General features: G+C 45.3%; 1 protein-coding gene across 1 annotated transcript in view; it reads right to left on the bottom strand.

Moving 5' to 3' along the window:
• VAC14 (VAC14 component of PIKFYVE complex) overlaps nt 1–24,436 on the bottom strand; it is a 144,306-nt gene that overhangs the window by 56,011 nt on the left and 63,859 nt on the right. The window contains exon 14 of the mRNA XM_056862668.1: nt 5,657–5,789. Within this exon, the coding sequence (XP_056718646.1) occupies nt 5,657–5,789 (133 nt within the window). The remainder of the gene's footprint in view (nt 1–5,656; nt 5,790–24,436) is intronic.

Raw genomic sequence — 24,436 nt, 5'->3', positions numbered from 1 at the left:
ATGGGTTGGAATAATTTTCCCCTATCAGAATGAGACTGCTGGGAAACCAGAAAACTTCGAAAGGCTGTCAGTGCCGTGGCTATGTGGGGGCTTCTCCTGCCAAGCCACCCAAGGGGACTGCTTGTGGCAGCGCATCAATGAGGGTGCATATGTACCGTGTTGTGTGAACGAGGGCTTAGCTTGCTCCCAACCATTAACCCCACAGAGGCTTGGTGACACCAGCAATGGTATAGGCCCAGAAAGGGATGGGTGTACTTTTAACGGGGAGCCAAAGTATCAGCACCACTTGGCTAACAGCAATTTGAAGATGTTGCTTGTGCTTCAAGGACTCATTACAGAAAGTAGTGTAAACCCCCCCCCCCCAAAAAAACCCTGATACTTTTCCAGAAGCCCAGTGGCTTTTTGGATGTATAGAATTCCCAAAACCATGCCCCTGCAGAAAGGGGTGCTGTGTCTGCAACCTACAAGAGGCACCATCATACAAAGTCAGTCCTTGGCTTGCTTTCTGTTAGGGAATGAGATGGTTCCCTCAGCTCCATTCTGGCATTGTTCCATGGTTTTCTCACGTCTGGGTTCTGCTCTGGCAAAAAAAGGGGCAGGTGGGTTCAGAAAGCTGATAACTGATTTTATTCTTGGATGGCTTAATTTTTTAAAAAAATCATCAGCTTTCCAGAAACAAAAAGGAAATTATTGTCAAAGGCTTTCACGGTCAGAGTTCATTGGTTCTTCGGGCTGTGTGACCGTGGTCACAAAGAAAAGAAAAAGAAAGAAAATACCAAGACCACGGTCACACAGCCCAGATAACCTACAAGAACCAAAAAAGGAAATTGTTCCCCATCCACAGAAGAGCAACAAACAGCACTTCTGTACAGTAGCTAGCTCTTTAATGTCCTTCATAATTAAATCCTTGCTTGCAGATTTTTAAAAACATTTATTTCTCATTGCAGAAGGGTAAAATTCTGCTCTTGTGCAAAACACAATCAAGAATTCTTTCAGAATTTTTTAAATAAACAGATCAATGTTTAAAATTAAAAATGTGGGGGGATTGCGCTCAGTCAGGACGTAACGATGAATATGAAGACATAGAAATAAGCTGCAGCATGGGAGACTTGATTTTATTTTATTGTGTGTGTATATATATATACACAATATATATATATATTGTGTGTGTGTATATATATATATATATATATATATATATATATATATATATATATATATATATATATTGTATTTTAAATTACGAAGATTGTCTGTAATTCTGCTTTTTTAGTTGTTGTTATTGTCATTGGGTTTTTTCCAATAAAATTAAAAAAAATGTGGGGGGAGGGGGCTGGAATTCAAGGGGTTAGTCCTGGGATTTTATTTTTATGTTCATGAATGGCACAAATGCACTTTTCTGCAACATAAAAATAAAACCAGTTAAACCATTTTTTAAAAAAAATATTTGGCAGGATTTTTCTAAGTACTTCTACTTTCATTCCAGAAATCCAACTGTAGAAGATGACTAGTAGAAATACAGCTCTGATGTTTCTGCTCAGATAAATACTTCCAGATATACAAAATCTGAGAGGTTCAGGAGAGGATTCCACAAGCATCCTTACTTTCCATACACACTCAGCCAAAGGAAATTTTGACCAGTTCTACAGCAAGAAAAAGAAATCCCATCAACAGATTGGTCTGCTGAAGGAGTTGATGATATAGTGTGGAAAAGCTGAACAAGACGAACAAAGGATTTGCTGCTGGGTGCAAGTCAAAGAAGAAAACATGATGGCACTTGGACAATTCTCACAAAGCAGAAGCCCTGCTAGTTGGGTGCATCAAATTCCCACATTTTGTATTTCCGTGCAAAACAGCCTCTCCAGAATAGGACATGGTTGTAGAAGCACAGAATTTTGAAGGACCTGTTTAGTCCTTTCTAATAAGGAGAAGCTGGAAAATGTGTCAGCGAACCTTGCAAGTAGCAGAGCTTATCACAGAATGGCCTCAAAGGAATATTGTTACACAAAGCCCCTTAGGTCAGCAGGATGCAGCTGGGCCCTTAAATGCTTATCTATACCATCGGTTCTCAACCTTCCGTATCTTATATCAAAGAACCTGGGGGCGGGGAGGGAAGGTGATTGTAAGCTGCTTTAACACTCCTTTCAATAGAGAAACGTGGGGTATAAAAACCAAATCTTCTTTTATTGCCATGGCTTTAATGGATAATTCAGTAGGGTCAGTAGCAAGTGGTACATCAAAGACACTTGCTGGTGGGTAAGGAGTATGATTAGAGAGCCAGTGTGGTGTAGTGGTTAAAACATCAGACTAGGATCTGGAAAACTAAAGCGTCAGACTAGGATCTGGGGGTTCGAATCCCCACTCTGCCATGGAAACTTGCTGGGTGATCTTGGGCCAGTCACACACTTTCAGCCTCAATCCTGATCAGACCCCACCTCTCCAAACCACCGCTCTTAACCACAACACCACGCTGGCTCTCACCAGATTACAGTCCGCCACTCATGTGGAGGAGTGGGGAATCAAACCAGAGATATGGATCAGCTTCTCTTGTGTTTCAAAATCTATCACTCTACTCACAGCACTAACCAGGCTCCCCACAATACATAACTACTGCTCACACCAGAACTGCTCATGCAAGGAGAATAGAGACATTAATACACGGTGCATTTTTAAGCATGCAGGAACTACAAGGGCTCATCTCAAAGCACAGTCGCACCCTATCCAAGTATCTGAACACACTACTGAAAACAGCAATTGTGACGCATTTTTGAAAGATGGTTTCTGTAAAGGAGCATATTTAGATGACTCCACCTCCGTTTGCTCCTTGAGAAACAAGGATACTGTTTCTAAGCCTGGGAAGCAACTGCATCAGGCTTCTGATGTTGAGTAGCAGCCAAAAGATGAAGCAGTGATCTGCAAAGTCCTTGATTCAAGCTTCGTCTCTGCCTTAAACTCCCTTGGAAGCTTTAAGCGACCCAGTCCCCCACAGCCTCATCCCCTCAGGTGCACAGTGGGGATAATTCAGGTCTACATTACAGCGTGGTTCTAAGGACAGTATGCATGAAGTCCCTTGAACAATGAAAGCACTACATAAATGCAAAGTATTAATGGCCACTATCCACCCCAACTTCTAGGGCCACTTCAGAATTGTGCTACAGTTATTATCAAGAGCTGGGAAGGGGCAGAGAAAAGGAGGGCATGGCTAACTTCACAGTAGCCCCTGGAACAACTTCTTTTTTTCAAAGAGGTTGTGGAGGAATTTTTTTGGCGCTACTCCAGATTTCACTGTGTTCTGCCAGCCAAACACAAAGCCAGATAATTTCAGCCTCCGCAGGAAGAAGAGTTGGTTTTTATATACCAACTTTCTCTACCACTTAAGGAAGAATCAAACCGGCTTACAATCACCTTACCTTCCCCTCCCCACAACAGACACCCTGTGAAGTAGGTGGGGCTGAGAGAGCTGTGAATAGCCCAAGGTCACCCAGCTGGCTTCATGTGTAGGAGCAGGGAAACCAACCCGGTTCACCAGATTAGCTTCTGCCACTCATGTGGAGGAGTGGGGAATCAAACCCGGTTCTCCAGATCAGAGTCCACCACTCCACCGATGGTATTAGCCCCATTCCATGCCACTCTCTGCTAATCCCCTCCCTCCTTGCGTGAAGCTTGAGAATATGTAACCTGGGACAGAGGAGCACACCCATCTCCCACCCCTCCTGCACCTTGCACCACCCAAAAGGGGGGGAAGGCCCGCCAGCCAAACGCACACAGTAAAAGTCTTTGTGTTCCAGCTGGTTCATTTGCCTCAGCCCAACGGGAGCTGACAAGACAGTTTAGCGAGACGACATTTAATCTCAGAGAAGACGAGCTGCAGCCACACATGGAAAAATCAACCCACGTCAGCCTTGACTTGTGCAACCAAGAGCTGCTTTTTAGGAAGCCTGCTGATGAGGAAACGGGGCTGATTTCCACATGATGTTCCTCGACTGACGTTCTTACAAAGACTTGCGGGGATGGCTGCTAGGAAATGTGAGACGTTGTGCCTCTTTGTAACAGGCACGTGGTACAAAGCTGAGACACCCCCTACCCTGGTTGCTCTCCTGCATGTGGTGCGACCCACAGCCAATTCTGAAGTCACAAGTATCAGACGGAGTCCCTTGAATATTTCCTTGACCATCAGCATCCCCATGCTGTGAGCTGTGGATCAGCTCTCTGGGGGATTGTCTTTTGGAGCAAGAGACAAGCCCCGTATTGCAGGGCCAAACCATGCGGTGAGCCAGGATACAGGGAGCAGCTACCATGCAGAGGAAGTTCAAATCAGAAGATTGCAACCACAGAAAGCTGTGTGTGTATAAAGTGCCGTCAAGTCGCAGCCAACTTATGGCGACCCCTTTTGGGGTTTTCATGGCAAGAGACTAACAGAGGTGGGTTGCCAGTGCCTTCCTCTGTATAGAAGCCCTGGACTTCCTTGGTGGTCTCCCATCCAAATACTAACCAGGGCTGACCCTGCTTAGCTTCTGAGATCTAACGAGATCAGGCTAGCCTACTCTCACCGAAACCAGAGTGAGCATTACCCACACGTACCGTTTCACTTTCTTTAGTGGAAAGGGAACAAAGGTTTTCAGCAGGCAGAGAAACCAGATACACAGAGCACCCAGTCCTGGCAAGCCTCACTGCGTTATTTCAGGGGCAGGGGTCATGACTGCCAAATGCTGCCAGCACAACGGCCCCACAACTGCAAAGGGGCAAAAGCCCTTCCATCACATAAGCACACAGCACTGCAGCTGCAGTCTGCTAGCCCGTAATATCTTCCCACCCAGGTCAGACTGCTAAAAGGAAAAGTTAGCAGAGGGTAGTTCTATCAATGGCTATTACACACGTTAACTACCGTATATACTCGGGTATAAGCCGACCCGAGTATAAGCCGAGGTGCCTAATTTCACCCCAAAAATGGGGGGAAATTAGGCACCCGCGTATAAGCCGAGGGTGGGAAAGGAGGCCCTTCCCCCCCCCACAGGCTTACCTTACCGGGCCGCCACCGCCTGCCCGCGCGCCTTCTCTGCGGGCCAGGAGCGGCCCGCGGGGCCTCCTGGGCGCAGAGAAGGCGCGCGAGCTGGCGGCGGCCCCCTCCCTGCGCTCAGGAGGCCCCGCGGGCCGCTCCCAGGCCACAGGGAAGGAGCGCAGGCAGGCAGCGGCGGCGGCAAGTTTCCCCCCTCTCTCCCTCCCTACCGTATTGACCCGCGTATAAGCCGAGTTGGGCTTTTTCAGCACTTTTTTTGGGCTGAAAAACGTGGCTTATACGCGAGTATATACGGTAAATGGAAATGCTATGTTTCAGGACAACACCTCGTTCTCTCTCCCTCGTTATGTCAACTTTTACTGATGAGCTTTAAAGAAATGGGCTTCCCACTTCAGCAATGTCCCCTTTGCTCAGCCTACAGGAAGTATAAGAGGATTCAGAATCCTATGCTGTGATTCATCACCTGGTGACTGCCTGGATGCGATATTGACTCCAGCATTATATGACAGTAATTGAACACTGACTTGTCTGTCATTCATATTATGACACCAAACTCCACGTACATGCTCACAAGGTAGAGTCAAAATTAAAGAAATATTTTAAATATGGCAGTTAAACGAATGCATTGCTTCGACTGACCTGATGATGAAGGCACCCCGCATCTCTAGCAGCTTCCGCTCACTGCTGAATCTCTTGAGCAAGTTGATCATGAATTTATAGAAGTAGGAGTTCATGGTGGGAGTTGAGGGAGAACACTCCATGCCTTTGGTACCTGGGAGAAGGAATGGTAGTGTTACCTATCTTTAATACACACACAGGATGCCATGAGCAAATGCAGATTGTTTTCAGGGCTTATACTTTGCAGAGAACCACAGCAGACCCTGCAGGTATATTATTCTATGTTTATTTAGTTATTTAAGGTAAGGTAAAGGTCCCCTGTGCAAACACCGGGTCATTCGTGACCCATGGGGTGACGTCACATCCCGACGTTTCCTAGGCAGACTTTGTTGACAGGGTGGTTTGCCAGTGCCTTCCCCAGTAATCTTCCCTTTACCCCCAGCAAGCTGGGTACTCATTTTACCGACCTCAGAAGGACGGAAGGCGGAGTCAACCTTGACCCGGCTACCTGAAACCAACTTCCGTTGGGATCGAACTCAGGTCGTGAGCAGAGCTTGGACTGCAGTACTGCAGCTTACCACTCTGCGACACGGGGCTAGTTATTTACTTCATATATATCCCAGCTTTCTCCCCAGAGACTCAATGCAGCTTAGATCATTATCCTCTCCTCCATTTTATCCTCACAACAACCTTGTATGGTAGGTTAAGCTGAGAATGTGTACGACTAGGCCAAGGTCACCCAGCAAGCTTCCATGGCAGAGTGAGGATCTGAACTTGGGTTTGCCATATACTAGTCTGATGCTCTAACCACAACATCTTATTTATGGTCACGTCTTCTCTTCCCAAAATGGTCTTCTTTCCACCCCCAAAACCATTCCGACGGGAAGTTTTACGTTGACTCATGCAAAGTCTTCCTAGCAGCCCAAAGTTTTACATGAACACCAGCTGGCCAGTTCTTAGGGAAAGTAAAAGGGACATTTGCATATTAGTGGAAAAGATGCTGGAAATGCCTCCAAGCCGGGGAGGCATGAAAAATGTATGCTAACTTGAGGACACCCAGGCAGGGCAAGAAAATTCCACCTAGAAATGAAGCCAATGCTGAAAGGTGAACAAAGCTGACAGAAGGATGCAACTCTTATTTGCAATTGAAGTTGTACAGTTTGGGGATAATATCTGCCTACATGAGACCACGTTAAGCACAAAATATACTTTCTAACCAGGCAGGTATTCCACAGGAAGAGCAAATGAACTTTAGCCATTTTTTCACTGAGGCGGAATTGGAAGGCACATTTTAAATCTCTCTTATTGAAGTGGGGGAACCGAGAAGGCAGGGTAAAATGATTATATCCTCCTGGGTTCCCCTGTGCTGGGCAAACATTGCTACCTCATCTAGCTGTACCATTACCCAGTCATTACCAAGTGTTCGGTAGATTTATGGTGAGGAACCATGACAGAAACACTCTTCTCAACAGCAGGACACTTGGAAGACGTACACAAAAAGGCAAACACACTACACCTAAAGCAGCTTGGATGAAGCGAGAAAATTGGATGAGCAGAAGAAACAGACTTTCCATTTCACAAAGACCTGGTGGTCTACCAGCAGCAGACCACCAGGTTGGGTTCCTGCACCCATTCCAATCCCTCACAGTTCATAATCGCTCCAGAGACGGTTCTGTACGGATCAATGAAATTACTGCGTGGAAACTGGCAGCAAGCCGTTGGCCAAGATATTCATCCACTCCTCCAGGTCTTGTTAAAGACACTGGCCCAATTGCAGCTTTTGCTGCTGACGGGTGGCTCGCCCACTCAGCATAGTAAAATCTTATAATAGAATTTGTTTTACTATTGAGGTGGGAGGGAACACTAGAAAGGCAAGAGAGAGTGTTAGGAAAACAGAGTTGAACTAATTAATATACACCGATACTCCCCAAGTGTAAACTTCACAGATTTCTAACATGCCAGATTGAGTGTTAGCACACATATGGTGAAGCCCAACACTGGAGTAACAAATGCGAAACCTTGGCTGTTACGGTTAGCACATGAGCAAACTAGAATGGTTTCAGGAGAATTGCTCGCAGCAACTACTGAGATTTCCCACAAAAAAGGTGTGTTGACTGCAACTGCAGCCATGTTACTCAAGCACAGAGCTGGTCAGCAGTCACACAATCATAGGTTGCGCCTCATATACTGGGAGGAGCATCTTCTTGACTCCAACCAATCCACACAGAACACCTCAATGCAGCCAAGAGCTCTTCCAAAACTCTGGGCCCAGAAGAAAATTAGCAACTATGCAGTTGGCATAGTACTGGGGTAACATGATCACTATAGCAGCCCCAGTTAGAAACCTTGCAGACACATTTTCCAGGAGGAGCAGAAACTGAAAATAAGTCAGAAGATGAGGTACACGGGAGCCTGAAGAACTCCAGGATACCTCCCGCTGGAAGAGCCAGAAGACTAGCCTTATCTTGTGATCAAGAAGGGACTGCTTTCCTGGATATTGAGACCGCCGCCTTCTGGACCAGGAGGAGAGACTAGGCACCTCTTGCAAAAGATGAGTTAATTATTAGCCCCATCTCCTGAGGCCACTCTTCCAAGATTTAATTAGCCAGCAGAATAGGGAAGGGGGCTCGCCTCTGTTTCTGTGCTCAGGTTGTGCAGACAGAAAAGCATCCACATGTGAGCCTGATAAGTAGATGGCTCAGGATCATCCAGTATTTTAACAATAATAAAATGTGAAGTCCAACTGAAATATGATCAGTTTTATTCACCGAGCACTTACGAACTGGCTAGAGTGTTGTTGATGGCCCCACTGACCCTCTTGGGACCTACCACCTAAAAGAGGCTTCCACACTTGGAACAGTTCTGGCTGGCACAGAACAGACACAAAGATGGCAGTAAAGATTTCTTTGCACTACCAGAGTAGACTGTATCATGATCCTAGGTCCAGGTGGCCTGCAGGTCTCAGGGAAGCCTCTCTTCCATAAAGGCCTGAGGCCTTTGTGTAAATTTGCCAACATGCCTCCAGTTCCCAAGCACCCTCCAAGCCTTATGATTGGGCTGGAGGAAAATGGAGGGAAAAGCGGAAGGCAATTATCAATGAGGAAGCAGAGCTTGGACAAAAGGCATACCTTATACAAATCTATGGTGAGACCACACTTGGAATACTGTGTCCAGTTCTGGTCACACCTTAAAAAGGATACTGCAGAGATTGAGAAGGTGCAGAAAAGAGCAACCAAAATGATCACGGGACTAGTGCAACTGCCCTATGAGGAGCAGTAAAAACGCCTAGGGCTGTTCAGCCTAGAAAAAAGGAAAGGGGAGACTTGATAGAGATTTATAAAGTTATACATGGTGTGGAGAGAGTGTACAGGGAGAAACTTTTCTCCGCCTCAGACAGTACTAGTACCTGGAGGTTGGCAACCCGATTCACACTCCATATTCGGTCATACATCAGGGCATGCCCTGACTGAAAACAGAGCTGCCTGGGGAACAGGGAAGGTGCTCTGGGCCCTCTCCAGTTCAACCATAGAAGCAGAGTGGTGGCAGACAGTTAAGACCCTTGCCTGAGGCTCCAGAGCTGAAGGAGGCAGGAGGAAAGAAAGAAGGGGTGTGTAGGGAGGGGGAATCCTTGGAAGCGACATCCCATCTGTGGTAAATCCTGCAGGGCCCCGGCCCTTTCCATGACAGCTGTAAAGTGAATTCCATTGGCTTCTGCATGAAATTTCTTCCTTTTGGCTTCAGTGCTTCCCAGTAAACCAAGAGCCAATGATCTCTCACCAGTGGACAAAGGTGCTGGGCTGCAATCAAGTGCATTCAGTCCACTGCATAGACTGACCTGGGATTGCAGCAAGATTGCCAGTGGAAGCTCCCTTGGAGCAGTCAGGAAACCAGTTGGAGTCCTCTGGAGGACCCAGTTCATTGAATGTAAGGGTTATCCCAGCCTTCTCATCTGGTGTACTCACAAAACCAACTGGCAAACAATCCAAGAATAGGACCACTGTTATCAGTGGCTGCCTAGTTTTAATTTAGGCCTGCTTCGCACTATGTAACCCTAAGTACTTTGCTATTAAGGGAACAGAGGTGTCAGACATTCTTCTGGCAACTAAGCTCAGGTGAGCCCCACCAAGCGTAAAGTGGCCAGGAGTCAGGATTCTGAGAAGGCATAAGCAAGCTTTTTGAGCACCCTGGGAAAAGACAGCAAAGACTTTCCCCTAGGGAAAGACAATAAGTACCAAAATGGGATAGGAAGCCTGGTTATAATAGGATTAACAACTTGAGTGACTGTAACACTAATAACTGTACAACTGGAAGAAGTTTGCGTCTGCTTGTCATCTGTTTTCTGCTTGTTAGAAAGAAATGTAGATTTTTTTTTACTAGAATACTTTGCACAGTATTTCCAACTTGGTATTCTGGTCATAGGAGGCTAGAAGGAATTACTGGGTTATTGGTAGAACCATTGGGTCATGTTGGGGAGGTTGTTTTTTTTACACAAGTCCCCACTTAGTCTTTCTGCACAGTACTTCCTGTCTCCAACTTCCTAGCTGCCCAAAAGGCATAAGTGGAGAACTGTAACCAATCCAAAAGGAGGATGGGGGGGGGGGGGAACTGTGCCATCGTGCATCGTATCTCTGGTTACATGCCATGCTTCTAGCTATCAGGAACTAGCTGAGAAGCCCACAAAGAATTATCTTCCAGACAACTACAGTAAGAACTTCAAATCGAGCAATTACAGAAATCATGATCCTCTCTCTCAAAGACAAACAGACACAGGCGCCGCCAGGAAAGGCAGACGTTGCTATAAGTGAAACCTGATGTGCAGCAAAAGAGAATCCCTACAGGGTGTCTTCCCAACAAGTTATTCCAGAATGTTGTGCACTTAGCTTTGGGTAAATACGATGCAAAAGGACATCACAAGGCATGATAAAAATAGACCAGATCAAAACAGAAAACCGCCCCAAACTTTCCCCTTGGTTCATCAAAACAGATGTTAAGATGCAGGACTGCCGGCTGTGATTGCAAATAAGCTGCCTTGTGCCTTAACCGTGAAGGATCCCATTAGCCAGGCATGGCCTTGGGGCCCATGCTACTGTACAAACCAGGGTACACCCAAGACCAGTGAGATTTGGGTTCCTCTCTCTGCTAGGCCATGTGGTTCACGGGGCAATCTTGGACCACTCGTCATCAATTCGGCTGATCTACTCCACAGGGATCCAGTAAAGATAAAAAGGAGGAGCATGTGTGTAAGGGGTGGGGGAAGCGGATACAGTCACTTGTACCACCCTGAACTCCTTTGAAAAAGGGGCAATTTAAAGCCACCTTCTCCCATATGAACCTAACAACTGAGATAATTTATTCAGGCCCTGCTGCTCCCGACAAAGATAAGGTGGTTTCCCACCCAAGAGGCCTTTTGTTGTGCTGGCATACCACCTGTGGACCACTCTACCCACGTGCCATTTAGCACTGGATCTTTTCAGTTTCAAGAGCCGTGCCAAGACTTTTCTGCTTAACCAGCTAGCCCTTTGGTTAATTTTCTCCTGTTCCTGTGAACCAGGCTGACTGTTCTTGATTTATATCAATTTTTCTTGCATTTTAGTATTTTATCGGTTTTGCTGCATGTACTGAATTGTGATTTCATGCATGTTATTTGGAGGCCAGTGGCAGAAAAGTAGGATGCTTATCTTGCAATTTAATTAAAGCTGCTCCCACTTTAGCAGCACGAGATACATGAAAAGCAGTCTTTAAAGAAAAGAAAAATTCCAGGGGAAGAAGCTGTTGTTCAACCAAAGCACAACCCACCTCAGGAAAAAGAGCAGTACTCTGGTGGTCTGGAAACCCCATCTGAATCCAGAACAGACTGGAAGACTAGATTCGCCGCAACAGGAAACCAGCAAGAATGCAGAGAAGACTGCGTATGACAAGGAAGCATTTGGAGCAACTGTGCTGTGGCCTAAAGCCAAACCCATGAGCAAGCTGAAAGATGGATGGGCAATGGCCAGCGCTATTCCTGCTGCATCTCCATGAACATGACAGCAGATGGAAGAAAGGTTAGCATATGGGTTATCCTCTGTAATATATCCATGGTCTGAAGACAGAGGAGGATAATGAGACACTCCCAGGGTAACTAACATCAAGCTAGGTAAAGGTAAAGGTCCCCTGTGCAAGCACCGGGTCATTCGTGACCCATGGGGTGATGTCACATCCCGATGTTTCCTAGGCAGACTTTGTTTATGGGGTGGTTTGCCAGTGCCTTCCCCAGTCATCTTCCCTTTACCCCCAGCAAGCTGGGTAATTTTACTGACCTCAGAAGGATGGAAGGCTGAGTCAACCTTGAGCAAGCTACCTGAAACCGACTTCCATCGGGATCGAACTCAGGTCATGAGCACAGCTTGGAATGCAGTATTGCAGCTTACCACTCTGCACTATGGGGCTCCTCAACATCAAGCTACTATCCAGCAAAAGTTCTGTCTAAAGCCCAGGCCACCAACCAAAGCCTGGATGAGTGCCAGTCCCTGTTCTGCCAGACTCCCTGGATCCAGCCAATCCTCCAACTACCCTTCTTCCTACTTAAGTTGATTTTCCTCCACTTAATTTGGAGGAAGACGTCTTAGACTGCAGGAAGGCTTCCAACCTGAGCCAAAAGGAATGGTGGGATATAAACATTATAATAAATAAGTCAACTTTGCTCAGTGGAGTGGTAAATAGGGGAGGCTCCACCCTAGTAATCACATGGTCTTTCCACATTCTGGGGAGGTTAAGGCAAGGAAAGCATCTGTATAGAAGAACTGGGGTGGAAAGACCCATACAGTGGACAAGAAAAAAAAAAAGAATTGGTTTTTATATCCCAATTTTCTCTACCTTTAAGGAGTTTCAAACCAGCTTACAATCGCCTTCCTCTCCTTTCCCCACAACAAAACACCTTGTGAGGTAGGTGGGGCTGAGAATGTTCTGAGAGAACTGTGACCAGCCCAAGGTCACCCAGCTGGCTTCATGTGGAGGAGAGAGGAAAAAAACCCTGTTCTCCAGATTAGAGTCCACCTTGAGCAGAAGTGAGGAGATGCAACACTCAGGGGGGATTTGCACCATGCGTCATTAGACACTTGCAAGGGTTTCAGATGCTCTAGCCTGCATGAATGCATTCCATGCACCACTAGGTAAGATGCAGAGGGCAACCCACATCGGTGCAATGATAGAAGAGGGGTCTTTCCTGCTGGAGCCCGTTCCCCCCCACCCCAGCTAAACACTTTTCAAAGCAGCCTTCCGGAGACAGGATTAGCTAGCACACGCTAGCCAGTCCTCTGCTTCCAGAGCTTTCTGCTTCTCCTGTAGCCAAAGCTCTCCCATGACCAGGCAGCTGATCTGCTAGTTCTGCTTGTCTGCGCTTCAAGATCACAAGCCAGGCTTTCTCAACTTCAAAACAAAACCAGAAATTAATGTATTTAAAAAAAAGTAACAGCATGTCCCTGGGCTTGGCCCTGACCGCCCCAAACAGTTGTTTTCGAGCAGGATGCAATCCATGTACTCTTACAAGGGTCTAGCTAAAAGCCACAAAGATCGCGTCCTGATTAATAAGGAGGAAAATCTGACAGTGACAGAAAGAATTCTGAACTCCTGACGTTTGTGGTGAATTCGCAGAATTGGCAGCAATTGTAAACATTACCAAACAAATGGCAACTTAACATTTTTTTTAATTTAGAGATTCCTCATAATCAAAGGCCCTAAACCGAAATTTACTTAGCTTGTGACTGGGGTTTGGCCATGATCATCCCAATACAGAAAAAGAGGGATAAATCTAATGCCTCCAACTACCATCCAATCAGCCAGTTCAGTGTAGTGAGTAAACTCTACGCTAGGCATCTGTGCTGGAAGTTTTGGGACTAGTTAGAGAAAGAGAATATTCTGGTTGAAGAACAAGCAGGTTTCACACCAAGCTGTTCCACTTTAGTTCAATGTCTGATTTTATATCATATGCCAATGAAATATAGTGCCTGGTCTCATAGAGCTCTCTGTGTGGCCTTTGTAGATTATAAAATGGCTTTTGACAGTATTGGCCAGGAAAAATTATGGGCAAAATTAGAGTCATCCTCACTAGACCGAACACTACAACTTTATAATAGCAAGATGTAACCAACAGGGCTATTTTATCCTGTAGGGTCCCTGTCAAGAGGGGAGTGCAGCAGGGTTGTATTTTGGCTGCTTTGCTATTTACATAATTTCTATATAAACTCCATGGTACAAGCCATCTCTAATCCAGACTTCCATCTGCCTAAATTAACGAACAGACCAATCCCTGAATTATTATATGGAAATGATACAGCTAGTTTATCCTATTCTCAGAAGAGCCCTTTGGGGCTCTTACATCATTCTGAAGGGGGGGGGGCAAGTAACATTTAAGACTAAAATCTTAGTTTTCACCAAGAGATACATAAAACATAGATGGCAGATTGATGGGCATTATATAGATCAGACCTTTAAGTATTTAATATTATATAGATCAGACGTTTAAGTATTTAGTATTATATAGATCAGACCTTTAAGTATTTAGGTATAGTCTTCCAGTCAACTGGTTAATGGAGAGCCAGATGACTCATGTTACTAAGAGCTCCCAAAGAATGGCATCTGTCATCGTAAGATTCTCTTTTTCAAAAGGAAATTCACATATACCCTTTGTGATTAAAATATTTCCAGGCAAGATGACACCTCAACTTTTGTATGGCACACAGATCTGCCTCTATAAAGTCTTCTGTTTCCTGGAAGCACTTCAATCTAAACTTCTCAGATCCTTATTTGGTTCCCACGTTGTGTTTCTAATGCCCTCCTCAGAAGAGAGTCAGGCATGGTGTCATTAGAAGCGAACAATTGGTACCAAGTGGCGCGTTTTTGGTTTAAACTTGAACCCTCTTGGATTAGTTCCTTTAATCTCTTAGAGAATTTTAGTTTAGGCTGGGCTGAAGCAGTTGAGAAGAAACTACAATCTTATGGGCTTAGTCCTCCAGCTCTATGCCATCCTGGGAGGTAAAGAAACAATCAGACAAAGAATCTGGGATGTAGCTCTTCAAGTTGATAGAGCCTGGGTCCATTCTTATCTGTTGGATTCATGATCAAAACTTTTTCCAGAGAATTACCCAAATGTCTTAGAATTTCCTAAATACTGCAGAGCATTTACTTTGACCTGTTTCAGCATTCTACCTTCAGCTTTGCTGCAAGGTAAACATAATATCTAGGTATTTTTTATCCCCACCATTAGTGTTCTTGCCAACTGAATGCTGAGAAAACAGTTAAACATGTGTTACTTCACTGTTCATTTTATAAGGATATTCGTTCCCTGTATTTACCATTTTATTTACATTTCCACACAGATCTGACAAATTTTATATATACACTTTTAAGGTGGCTAAATTTTGTACTTTGACTCAGCCGATAGGGATTCAGATACTTCAGCTGTTTTATTAACTGCTCGTATTACTAAAATTAGTGTTCAAATTAATAATTGTTATTGCTTGTATCTGTTTTATTTGTGTTTAGCTTGTTCCCCTGTGTTGGCTGATCTCTGATTGTAATAAATAAAATGAATAAAAATCTGAAAGAAAGAAAAAAGCCACAAAGATCATGTCCTGATTAATAAGGAGGAAAATCTGACAGTGACAGAAAGAATTCTGAACTCGTGACGTTCGTGGTGAATTCACAGAATTGGCAGCAATCGTAAACCGGAGGCTCCTCCTGGGTCTCTGAGGCTTCTGTGGAATAACACAGTGTTTTTATGGCACATCTCATGCGCTCAAAGTTCTTCATGCACAATACCCCTTGAGAGGACGACCAGCCAAGCCCCAGGGAGCTAGCTTTGCTCCTCCCTGCCAGAAAGAGATCTGCTCCAAATTCCAGATGCCCAGGGACTAAAGACGCAAGGGAGAGGCCACTCTTGAGAGCCAGCATGGTGTGTGGTTAAGAGTGGTGGTTTGGAGCAGCGGATTCTGATCTGGACAACTGGGTTTGATTCCCCACTCCTCCACGAGTTGTGGAGGCTAATCTGGTGAACTGGATTTGTTTCCCCACTCCTACACATGAAGCCAGCTGGGTGACATTGGGCTAGTCAGTTCTCTTAGAGCTCTCTCAGCCCCACCCGCCTCACAGGGTGTCTGTTGTGAGGAGGAGAAGGGAAAGCGATTGTAAGCTGGTTAGATTCTTCCTTAAGTGGTAGAGAAAGTCAGCATGTAAAAACCAACTCTTCTTCTTCTACTCGCCAGCCAGGACTCCAGGGCACCTGAAAAGTTGCCCACCCCCTCTGTAAAGAACACCATGGCAAGATGAAGACCTGCCCGGCCCCTGCCATCCGAGCAACTTCCAGAGCTCCTTCTCCTTCCCTGCCAGAAAGAGGTTTGCTCCTACTGCCCCACACACCCCCCGCAACCTCGCTAGCCAGGGAAAGGTCATTCTGGCCTCTGTCCCCAGCAAGACATCTTGGGGCTTTTGGGCAGTCGCATTGCCTTCATGCCAAGTAAGCTAGGAGAGATCAGCCTGACCTCTGGCTGGATGGAAATGCTTGTTGACAGCTCACCACTTTGTCCTGCCACTGCCAAACTGATGCTCCCCCTCTGCAGTCTTTTCCCTCTTCACAGCTGTCTCCTTCAAGATTGTCAGCACTATGTGATTTGCTGTGGGGCTCTTGCGGAAGGGATTTTATGGCTCTCCCCCCCCCCCCATTATGGAATTCCCCTGCCAGTAAGACACAACTGTCCCCTCCTTCAGTGATCCCAGAACAAAATCATTTCTGGAAGGCTACTGATATTTGTTATGGCAAAGGATGGAACGGAGGTTTTCAAACTAATTTATAGGGATGTCATTCTGTTAATTAAGTCTAACATGCACAAAATAACCCTGCTCTTAGATGGTTTCAACTGACACTAATGAGTTTTATGTGGATTCACTGCTTTTATTCTATGCTGCTGTACATTGCTTTTGTGTCATCTTTTAATCTACTGTTTTAGACTCCTTCCAACACCTTTTACAGGATTATCTAAAAGCAGTATCACTCTTTGCTTTAGCAGCTAAGAAAATCCGAGCTAAAGCTTTTTTTATAATCAGGGAACTTAACATATTTAAATACTAGTTTCTTGGGAGTCAGACTGTTTTAAAGTTATTTTATGTTGTTTTAATGTTTTGTACGGTGGATTGTGATGGCCTTCGGCTGCAGACAATAATCACTATCACAAGCAGCTGGTAGTCGGTTTACTTTTGTGTCTGGATTCCTTTGGTAAGGTACCTTGTGCACATTTTTTGTAGAACAGCAAGATATAAATTCTTACACACCACAGAGCTACAATTCGTTCTGGCCTTGCTTACAAAGATATTTGGGCCAATAACAACCACAATCTGAAAAATGATTTTTGATGGTCCTAAACTATTTCAATATGAGGAGCCCCGTGGTGCAGAGTGTTAAGCTGCAGTACTGCAGTCAAAAGCTCTGCTCACGACCTGAGTTCGATCCCAACGGAAGTTGGTTTCAGGTAGCCGGGTCAAGGTTGACTCAGCCTTTCATCCTTCCGAGGTCAGTGAAATGAGTACCCAGCTTGCTGGGGGTAAAGGGAAGATTTTTTTAAATAATATTTTTATTATTTTTTATACTACTTAAACAGAATATTCAACAATCAGTATAAGTAAGCATCAAATGTAAATTCTAATAAACAATTGTTGAAACTACATATTTATATACTTAAAAGTAGAATCTAAAGACTTCCCCTACACCTCCCTCAATCTTTTCATTTATTTGTAATCTCCTTAGTATCAAAATTTAATCCTAATATTATTACAAACATCCATAAAATATTTTTACTTATTATTTAACCTTACTTATAATCTAAGTATTTATGATTCACTTATCTATATTAAAATGAAAAGAAACTGAAAGAGAAAAAGAAAAAAGAAACAGAAATAAACTAAAAAACACTACTTTTTATAGTTTAAAAAAGGATTAAATAGTAGGTACTATTCTTAACTTCTTTCAGTAATAAAAATCATTTTAGTTCTCCATTTCTCCCACATCATATAAGTATTGGTTATGTTAATGCCATTGGTTATTTCCATTCAATCAAATCCCCCCCCCCCCAAAAAAAAGAAATTTAAACCCTTTGGCCCAATTTCTTTATCTTAAATTTCCAAAATCTTCCTTTTTGTTTCAATGAGTCCATCTGTCGAAGGACATCCATGGATGATGTTAATGCAATTTCCTCTGCAAGTGACGATGAAAAGTAGTAAATCTGCAGCATTTCCTCGTCCCTCCCTGAAATAAACAGAAAGGACTTGGTGTTTCCAAAATTTTGCCTTTGTAAATTCTCCCAGTCAATTTCAGAAAATTCATCAAATAAATCATACAAGCAAAAATCAAAGTCTCTTATGTTCATAGTTGTCACTTGAGTTGGTTCAATTCCTTCCTGCAGAGATGTTTCCTTTGATGGTGCTTCGTCTTGTACTGGCTTGTCATTTGGGTAAATTCCTTCTCTGAATATTGAACTCATCGTCGCAAGTCGGTCCTTTATTCCATTGGCAAGGTCATTGATACTGTTTACCAAAAAAAATACCTGATCTGTAAAGTTGGTTTCGCTTTCCATGGTGTAGCTTCTGACAACTGTAGTTAATTTGTGCAGTCCGGGCAGGTATGAGTTAAAAAGTTTCAGATGATACTACGAGGGGCAAGTATAAGGGCGCACATCTGCCGTTCCTTCCTTTTGCCTTGGGGCTTGGGAATTATTAGCCAGGTACACAGCAATCACACATCCGATCCCAAATCCCGTGATGTTCTCACGGTATCGAACGACAGCCAATACTTCCGGATAGAACGTAGCTTCAAAATTTGCTTACTCCGAAAAGCCTCCTCCCGGAAGTGGGGGGGAATCTGCTCGTCCCTCCTCTTTAAGCTTCAGGCTTTCTGATTGGTAGCCATAACATCATTCAAGAAGTCCCGATTGTTATGTGTACCCAGCGATCAGTTTGATTAAGCTCCTGCCGGTTTATCTGATGTTTTTAGATGCCAAAAAGTTATCTAAACCTCAGTTGAGGAGATAGGGATTTTGTAGATGTTTTTTTCCACTCCTATGTGACTTCCGATTCCAGGTAAAACAAAGGAGTTCTTATTACTTACTCAGATCTTGGAAGAGTAGGTACGTTGCGTAGATGGTAATAGGTAGGGGGGAGCTGAGCCTGGTTCCAAAGAGACACTCGCGGCAATGGTTTCCCCTCATAAGCCAGGCGGGACTCCAACCAGGATTCCGAGAGCCGTCAGATGGCTCTCTCGGCAAAACTGGGGGTCAAACCGCTCTTCATAGGCAGCAAGGGAGTTCCTGTACCCCAATCCACTATTTAGGATCAGGTAGGAGTGCAAATTGCACCCCAATTTCGAGCAAATCTTGGTTCTCTTGGGAGCTTCCAAGAGACGTGTGCTCAGCCCCGCTCCCCTAGCGGAAGTCCGGGGGTAAAGGGAAGATGACTGGGGAAGGCACTGACAAACCATCCCATAAACAAAGTCTGCCTTGGAAATGTCAGGATGTGACGTCACCCCATGGGTCAGGAATGACCCGGTGCTTGCACTGGGGACCTTTACCTTTTTAAACTATTTCAATAATTAAGTCGGACACATTTAGTTAATGCATTGGCCCAACTTCTTGTGAGTGTTTTAAAGCTCAGGTCAGAAATGTTGTATTTTTAATAATTTTACCTTATGGTGTGTGTTTTAATAATTTGTACCACTGAGAAAGGCTAAAACACATTTGGCTTTCATGGATTTTTAAACTATTTGTTATGCACTAAAGCTTTGTTAATTTAACATATGTAACCAATCAGTATTTATTCTATTAGGCCTTCTGTTAACCTTCTTGGTTACCTAGTTTTTCTGGGTTGAATTTTTTTCTTCCCTTTTCCGTTTCGCTACTAGCCTAGAAGGGCAAGGCTTGCATAGAGATATGCTTGTTTGCATATTTCAAATATTTATGTCCCACCTTATCTTCTTATACTCAAGGCAGCCAGCAAGGCAACAAACATAACACAAGGGTCCATTAGTAAGATTAAAACAAGCATATTTCCAAAGCAACTTGCCTCCAGCACTGGGCCTCCAGAACTGAAACTCACCCATGCAAAGGGCAATGAGTCTGAATTCCATCTGCATTCCAAGATTCAGCTGACAAACCCAGAGACGTCCAAGCCACAATGGATGAGAGCAATTTCCATCTGCACAAAGCTTAGAAAACGTCACAGCGACTCGCCATATTATCTGAGCCAATAAGTAGGGTTGCCAGGTCCCTCTTCGTCACCAGCGGGAGATTTTTGGGGCGGAGCCTGAGGAAGGCAGGGTTTGGGGAGGGGAGGGACTTAAATGCCATAGAGTTCAATTGCCAAAGTGGCCATTTTTCACCAGGTGATCTGATCTCCTGCTAATACAACTGATCTCCAGCTGACAGAGATCTCCTGCTATTACCTGGCAGTTAAGTATATACTAGTTAGCCTGCCGTATTGTGTGTTGACTAAAGATAAACCAGCAGTATTGCCAAAGAGAACCAAGTATACTTACTAAATGGTTCTCTGTTTGGCAATACTGCTGGTTTATCTTGAGTCACTACCTGGCAGTTGGCAACCCTACCAATAAGACATGGGGCTTGGTCTGATGTAGAAGTCCTTCAGAACTGGAAACAGTTCCGCTGAACGACACTGCACAGATGCAATGGTTGCAGAGAAGTGCCATCTCAATCAGAGAAAGAGATGTTAAAGAGATGGAGGTCACAGCTTGCCATTGGCCTGGAACTCGTTTTCTGGATCTCGTGCAACTGGCAGAAAACGGCTGGTTTGGCTCCAAGATGGAAGTGGAAAGAGAAAAGCCCAGCAAAATGGAGGAGTGATGGCAACAACAGGCAACCAGAGGCCTGACTCTTCCTAGGGAGTGCAGGCAAAGGCTTTTTTGCTCAGTGTTACTGGACTATATTGAAGAACACAGAAAATCCATACTGGGGCAAACCAGTGGTTCCTCAAACCCAGCCATCTGCCTTCTAACAGTGGCCAGCTGAATGTTCCAGAGAAGGCTCCCAAAGACAGAGAGACTTTGTGTGTTTCTGGGCCATGAAATGCTAGGGGCTTATTGCGCATATGAGCCCCGTGGCGCAGAGTGGTAAGCTGCAGTACTGCAGTCCAAGCTCTGCTCACAACCTGAGTTCGATCCCAACGGAAGCTGGTTTCAGGTAGCCGGCTCAAGGTTGACTCAGCCTTCCATCCTTCCAAGGTGGGTAAAATGAGTACCCAGCTTGCTGGGGGGTAAAGGGAAGATGACTGGGGAAGGCACTGGCAAACCACCCCGTAAACAAAGTCTGCCTAGGAAACGTCGGGATGTGACGTCACCCCATGGGTCAGGAATGACTTGGTGCTTGCACAGGAGACCTTTACCTTTTATTGCTTCTGAACATGGTGGTAACTCACTATTGCAAGTGTCTATTCAGCATGTATTCTGCAACCAACAGCCAATGTAGCCATCCACTTAAACTGCCGCAGTATCTCTTTAAAAAAAAGAATCGCACAATTATGGGTATTCTAAAAACTAAAATAGCTTCTTGGGAAAAAAGAGCTAGAAGCACTTGGATGGACTTCCTTCCAAACCTTTCCAAGTATTTGACATAGCAAGCTGAGCCTGGCTTTCACTTATAGGGGCCACGATAGTCTTTAGGATACATGCCATAACTATACGGCTATTTTTAGATACTCCACTGGGAAGGCAAGAAAAAGCCATCAGCTTGATCTAAAGCACAGCTCTGCAGTTGCTTGGCCAACTCTGCAGAAGCAACTCCACCCACGCTGTCTCCCAGACAGAGAGGATCAACAACATACCCAAGGCACTGAATTCGGCTCCAGCTGCGTTCAGCGTGAGCCAGTGCTACAACGCAGAGCATGAGCTCCTTGCACACGCTAGCCAGAGACAGCAAGACTGAGGGAGTGGCACAATAACAAAGATTAGCAGACACCCCGCCTCCCAGCTATGTCAATTCCATACTGATCAAATGCAGGCTGTGCCAAAAAAACAAATAAAAAAACACAACCCTGACATCTTGGTACTCTCAAGAAAAACCATCAAGATTCTAGCACTCATGAAGGCTGGTACCCAAACACCCTAAACACATGAAACAGCCTTATACTGAATCAGAAACTGGGTCCATCAAAGTCAGTATTGTCTACTCTGACCAGCAGCAGCTCTCCAGGGTCTCAGGCAGAGGTCTTTCACATCACCTCCTTGCCTAGTCCCTTTAACTGGAGATGCCGGGGATTGAACCGGGGATCTTCAGAATGCCAAGCAGATGCTCTACCACTGAGCCACAGCCCCTCCCCTGAATGACCCCATCCTCCTTTCCAAACTCTGTGATGAGTTGATGCTTCCCCTTTCTGTTTATTTGTACAGCCAACTATAGAGTCAAGTGTGGTATAAGTGGTTACAGAGTTACAGTCAAACAAAAACAAAACAAAACCATGCACATTAAATGCCCACTCTGCCCATGATGCCCTCTGGGTGACCACGCACCAGTCACTATCACCCATCTTTCCGCCCAGGGTTGTCACACAGAACAGGGAGAAACCTGCATTTGCTACTCTGAGCACCTTTGTGGGGAGGGACGGACACAAATGTGATAAGTGTCAGCCCTTATCTATCCCCCCCAATTAAATATTTCAAAACCTGAATATCACAAGACAAATATAAGCCTCGTGTAGTTTGAATAATTTGCTCCTGCAAGTTACCAGGCTTCAATTGGGAGGCGGGGGAGGGAAACCTCACTCTTCCCTTCCACCTTCGGTGATGTGGTGGGGCCATTTTGGCGGGTAGTTCCTTCTCTTGGGTCAGCTGGCAGGGCCACACTGCGAGGAAAATCCTCCCCAACCTATCACAAATGCCAAAAAATAACCTGCAATGTACAGCAAGGAAAGCAACAGTGTAAAGAAATGCCATCCCACTGGAATCAAAACCCTTCTACTAGGCATATGCCTAAGCCTAGCTTCTTTCCATTTACATGTGGCAAATTACTGCTCCCCACAACGGAAGTCGGTTTCAGGTAGCCGGCTCAAGGTTGACTCAGCCTTCCGTGGTCGGTCAAATGAGTACCCAGCTTGCTGGGGGTAAAGGGAAGATGACTGGGGGAAGGCACTGCCAAACCACCCCGTAAACAAAGTCTGCCTAGGAAACGTCGGGATGTGATGTCACTATATGTGTCAGTAATGACCCGGTGCTTGCACAGGGGACCTTTACCTTTTACTAAAACCAAATTGCCCCCTTCTACAACAGGGCCAGGGAGGGAAGGCGGCATGGTATAGCCCAATCTTTTCAGATCTCGGAAGCTAAGCAGGGTCAGTATTTGGATGGGAGACTACCAAGGAAGACTGCAAAAAAAAGGCAAACCACCTCTGCTTCTCACTTGCCTTGAAAGCCTGTTAATGGGGTCATCATAAGTCAGCTGTGACTTGACAGTACTTTACACACATAGAGCAAGGCCAAGGTGAGTCAGGCTTGAAAAATGACCCTGGAACCACCTTCTGGACTCGTCATTAACTGCCTCACGGCACCCAGCAATGCAGTGGTTGGTGAACGAATGTACGGATACCAAGCAGCAACATTACAAAGTGCTTCCATGGACGGGCAACTCCTACTAGCTGCTGAAGTGCACCTGACCAGGAATGGGCTAATATGCCACCCCTCCCACTCCTGAATGAAAAGGTCCCTCAGCCATCATAGTTAACAGTCAAAGCGGAAACCCTCGCCCCAAGAAAACGCCTAAATGAAACTATTATTCAGCTGTCCAGACTAGGGTCCTCAACTTTTATGAGCCCGTGGGCACCTCTGGAATTCTGTGGCACAACCACAAAACTGCTGCTGCGGGAAGTGGGCTTGGAGATCTCCCGCTATTACAACTGATCTCCAGACAATAGAGACCAGTTCCCCTGCAGAACATGGCTGCTTTGGAGGGTGGACTCTATGGCACTGTACCCTGCTGAAGTCACTCTCCCCTCCCCAAACTCTGCCCTCCACAGGCTCCACCTCCAAAATCTCCAGCAAATCACATGAACACATGAAGCTGCCTTATACTGAATCAGACCCTTGGTCCTTCGAAGTCAGTATTGACTGCTCAGACCAGCAGCAGCTCTCCAGGGTCTCAGGTAGAGGTCTTTCTCATCACTTACTTGCCTAATTCCTTTAACTGGAGATGCCCAGGATTGGACCTGGGACCTTCTGCATGCCAAGCAGAGGCTCTACCAACTGAGCCACAGCCCCTCCCCAAGCCAGAGCTGCCAAACCGGGACCTTGGTTACTTACCGAGAAGGTTCCTTCTCTTCTGAGGTACGAAGGGCATCTTGCTGATAGACGGGTGTTTCCGTTCCTGGGTTCATAGATAGGCAGGAAGTACACAAAAATCGAACTCACTTCCTGTCCCCTGACCGGAAACACCCCTTCGTCTCCACTTGAAACTTCCAGAGCTGGACAGGAATCTGTAAGGGTAAGTAATGAAGGACAACACAGGGCCAAATTTCAGGCACTTGGGTGTTGTAACTTTAATGAGGAATAAACTGGGATACACTGAACTTGGGTCCGCTATCAAACACACACTTTTTTTTTGTATTCATGTATTCTACGTGCAACTTGTCTAACAGGTAGCGTCAAAGGTGTGTGAGTGGGAGGAGGCCCACTCTCTCCCCAACTATGACCAATAAAGGACAAGGAATGTAGTGCTCCAGTCTCTGCCCCAGGGTGGGGCCAAGATGCCCTTCGTACCTCAGAGGAGAAGGAACCTTCTC

Source organism: Euleptes europaea, chromosome 17 (genome assembly GCF_029931775.1).
Source record: "Euleptes europaea isolate rEulEur1 chromosome 17, rEulEur1.hap1, whole genome shotgun sequence".
Taxonomy (NCBI): Eukaryota; Metazoa; Chordata; class Lepidosauria; order Squamata; family Sphaerodactylidae; genus Euleptes; species Euleptes europaea.
Note: the sequence above shows the minus strand (reverse complement) of the source record. Positions and strands in the feature narration are given on the sequence as shown.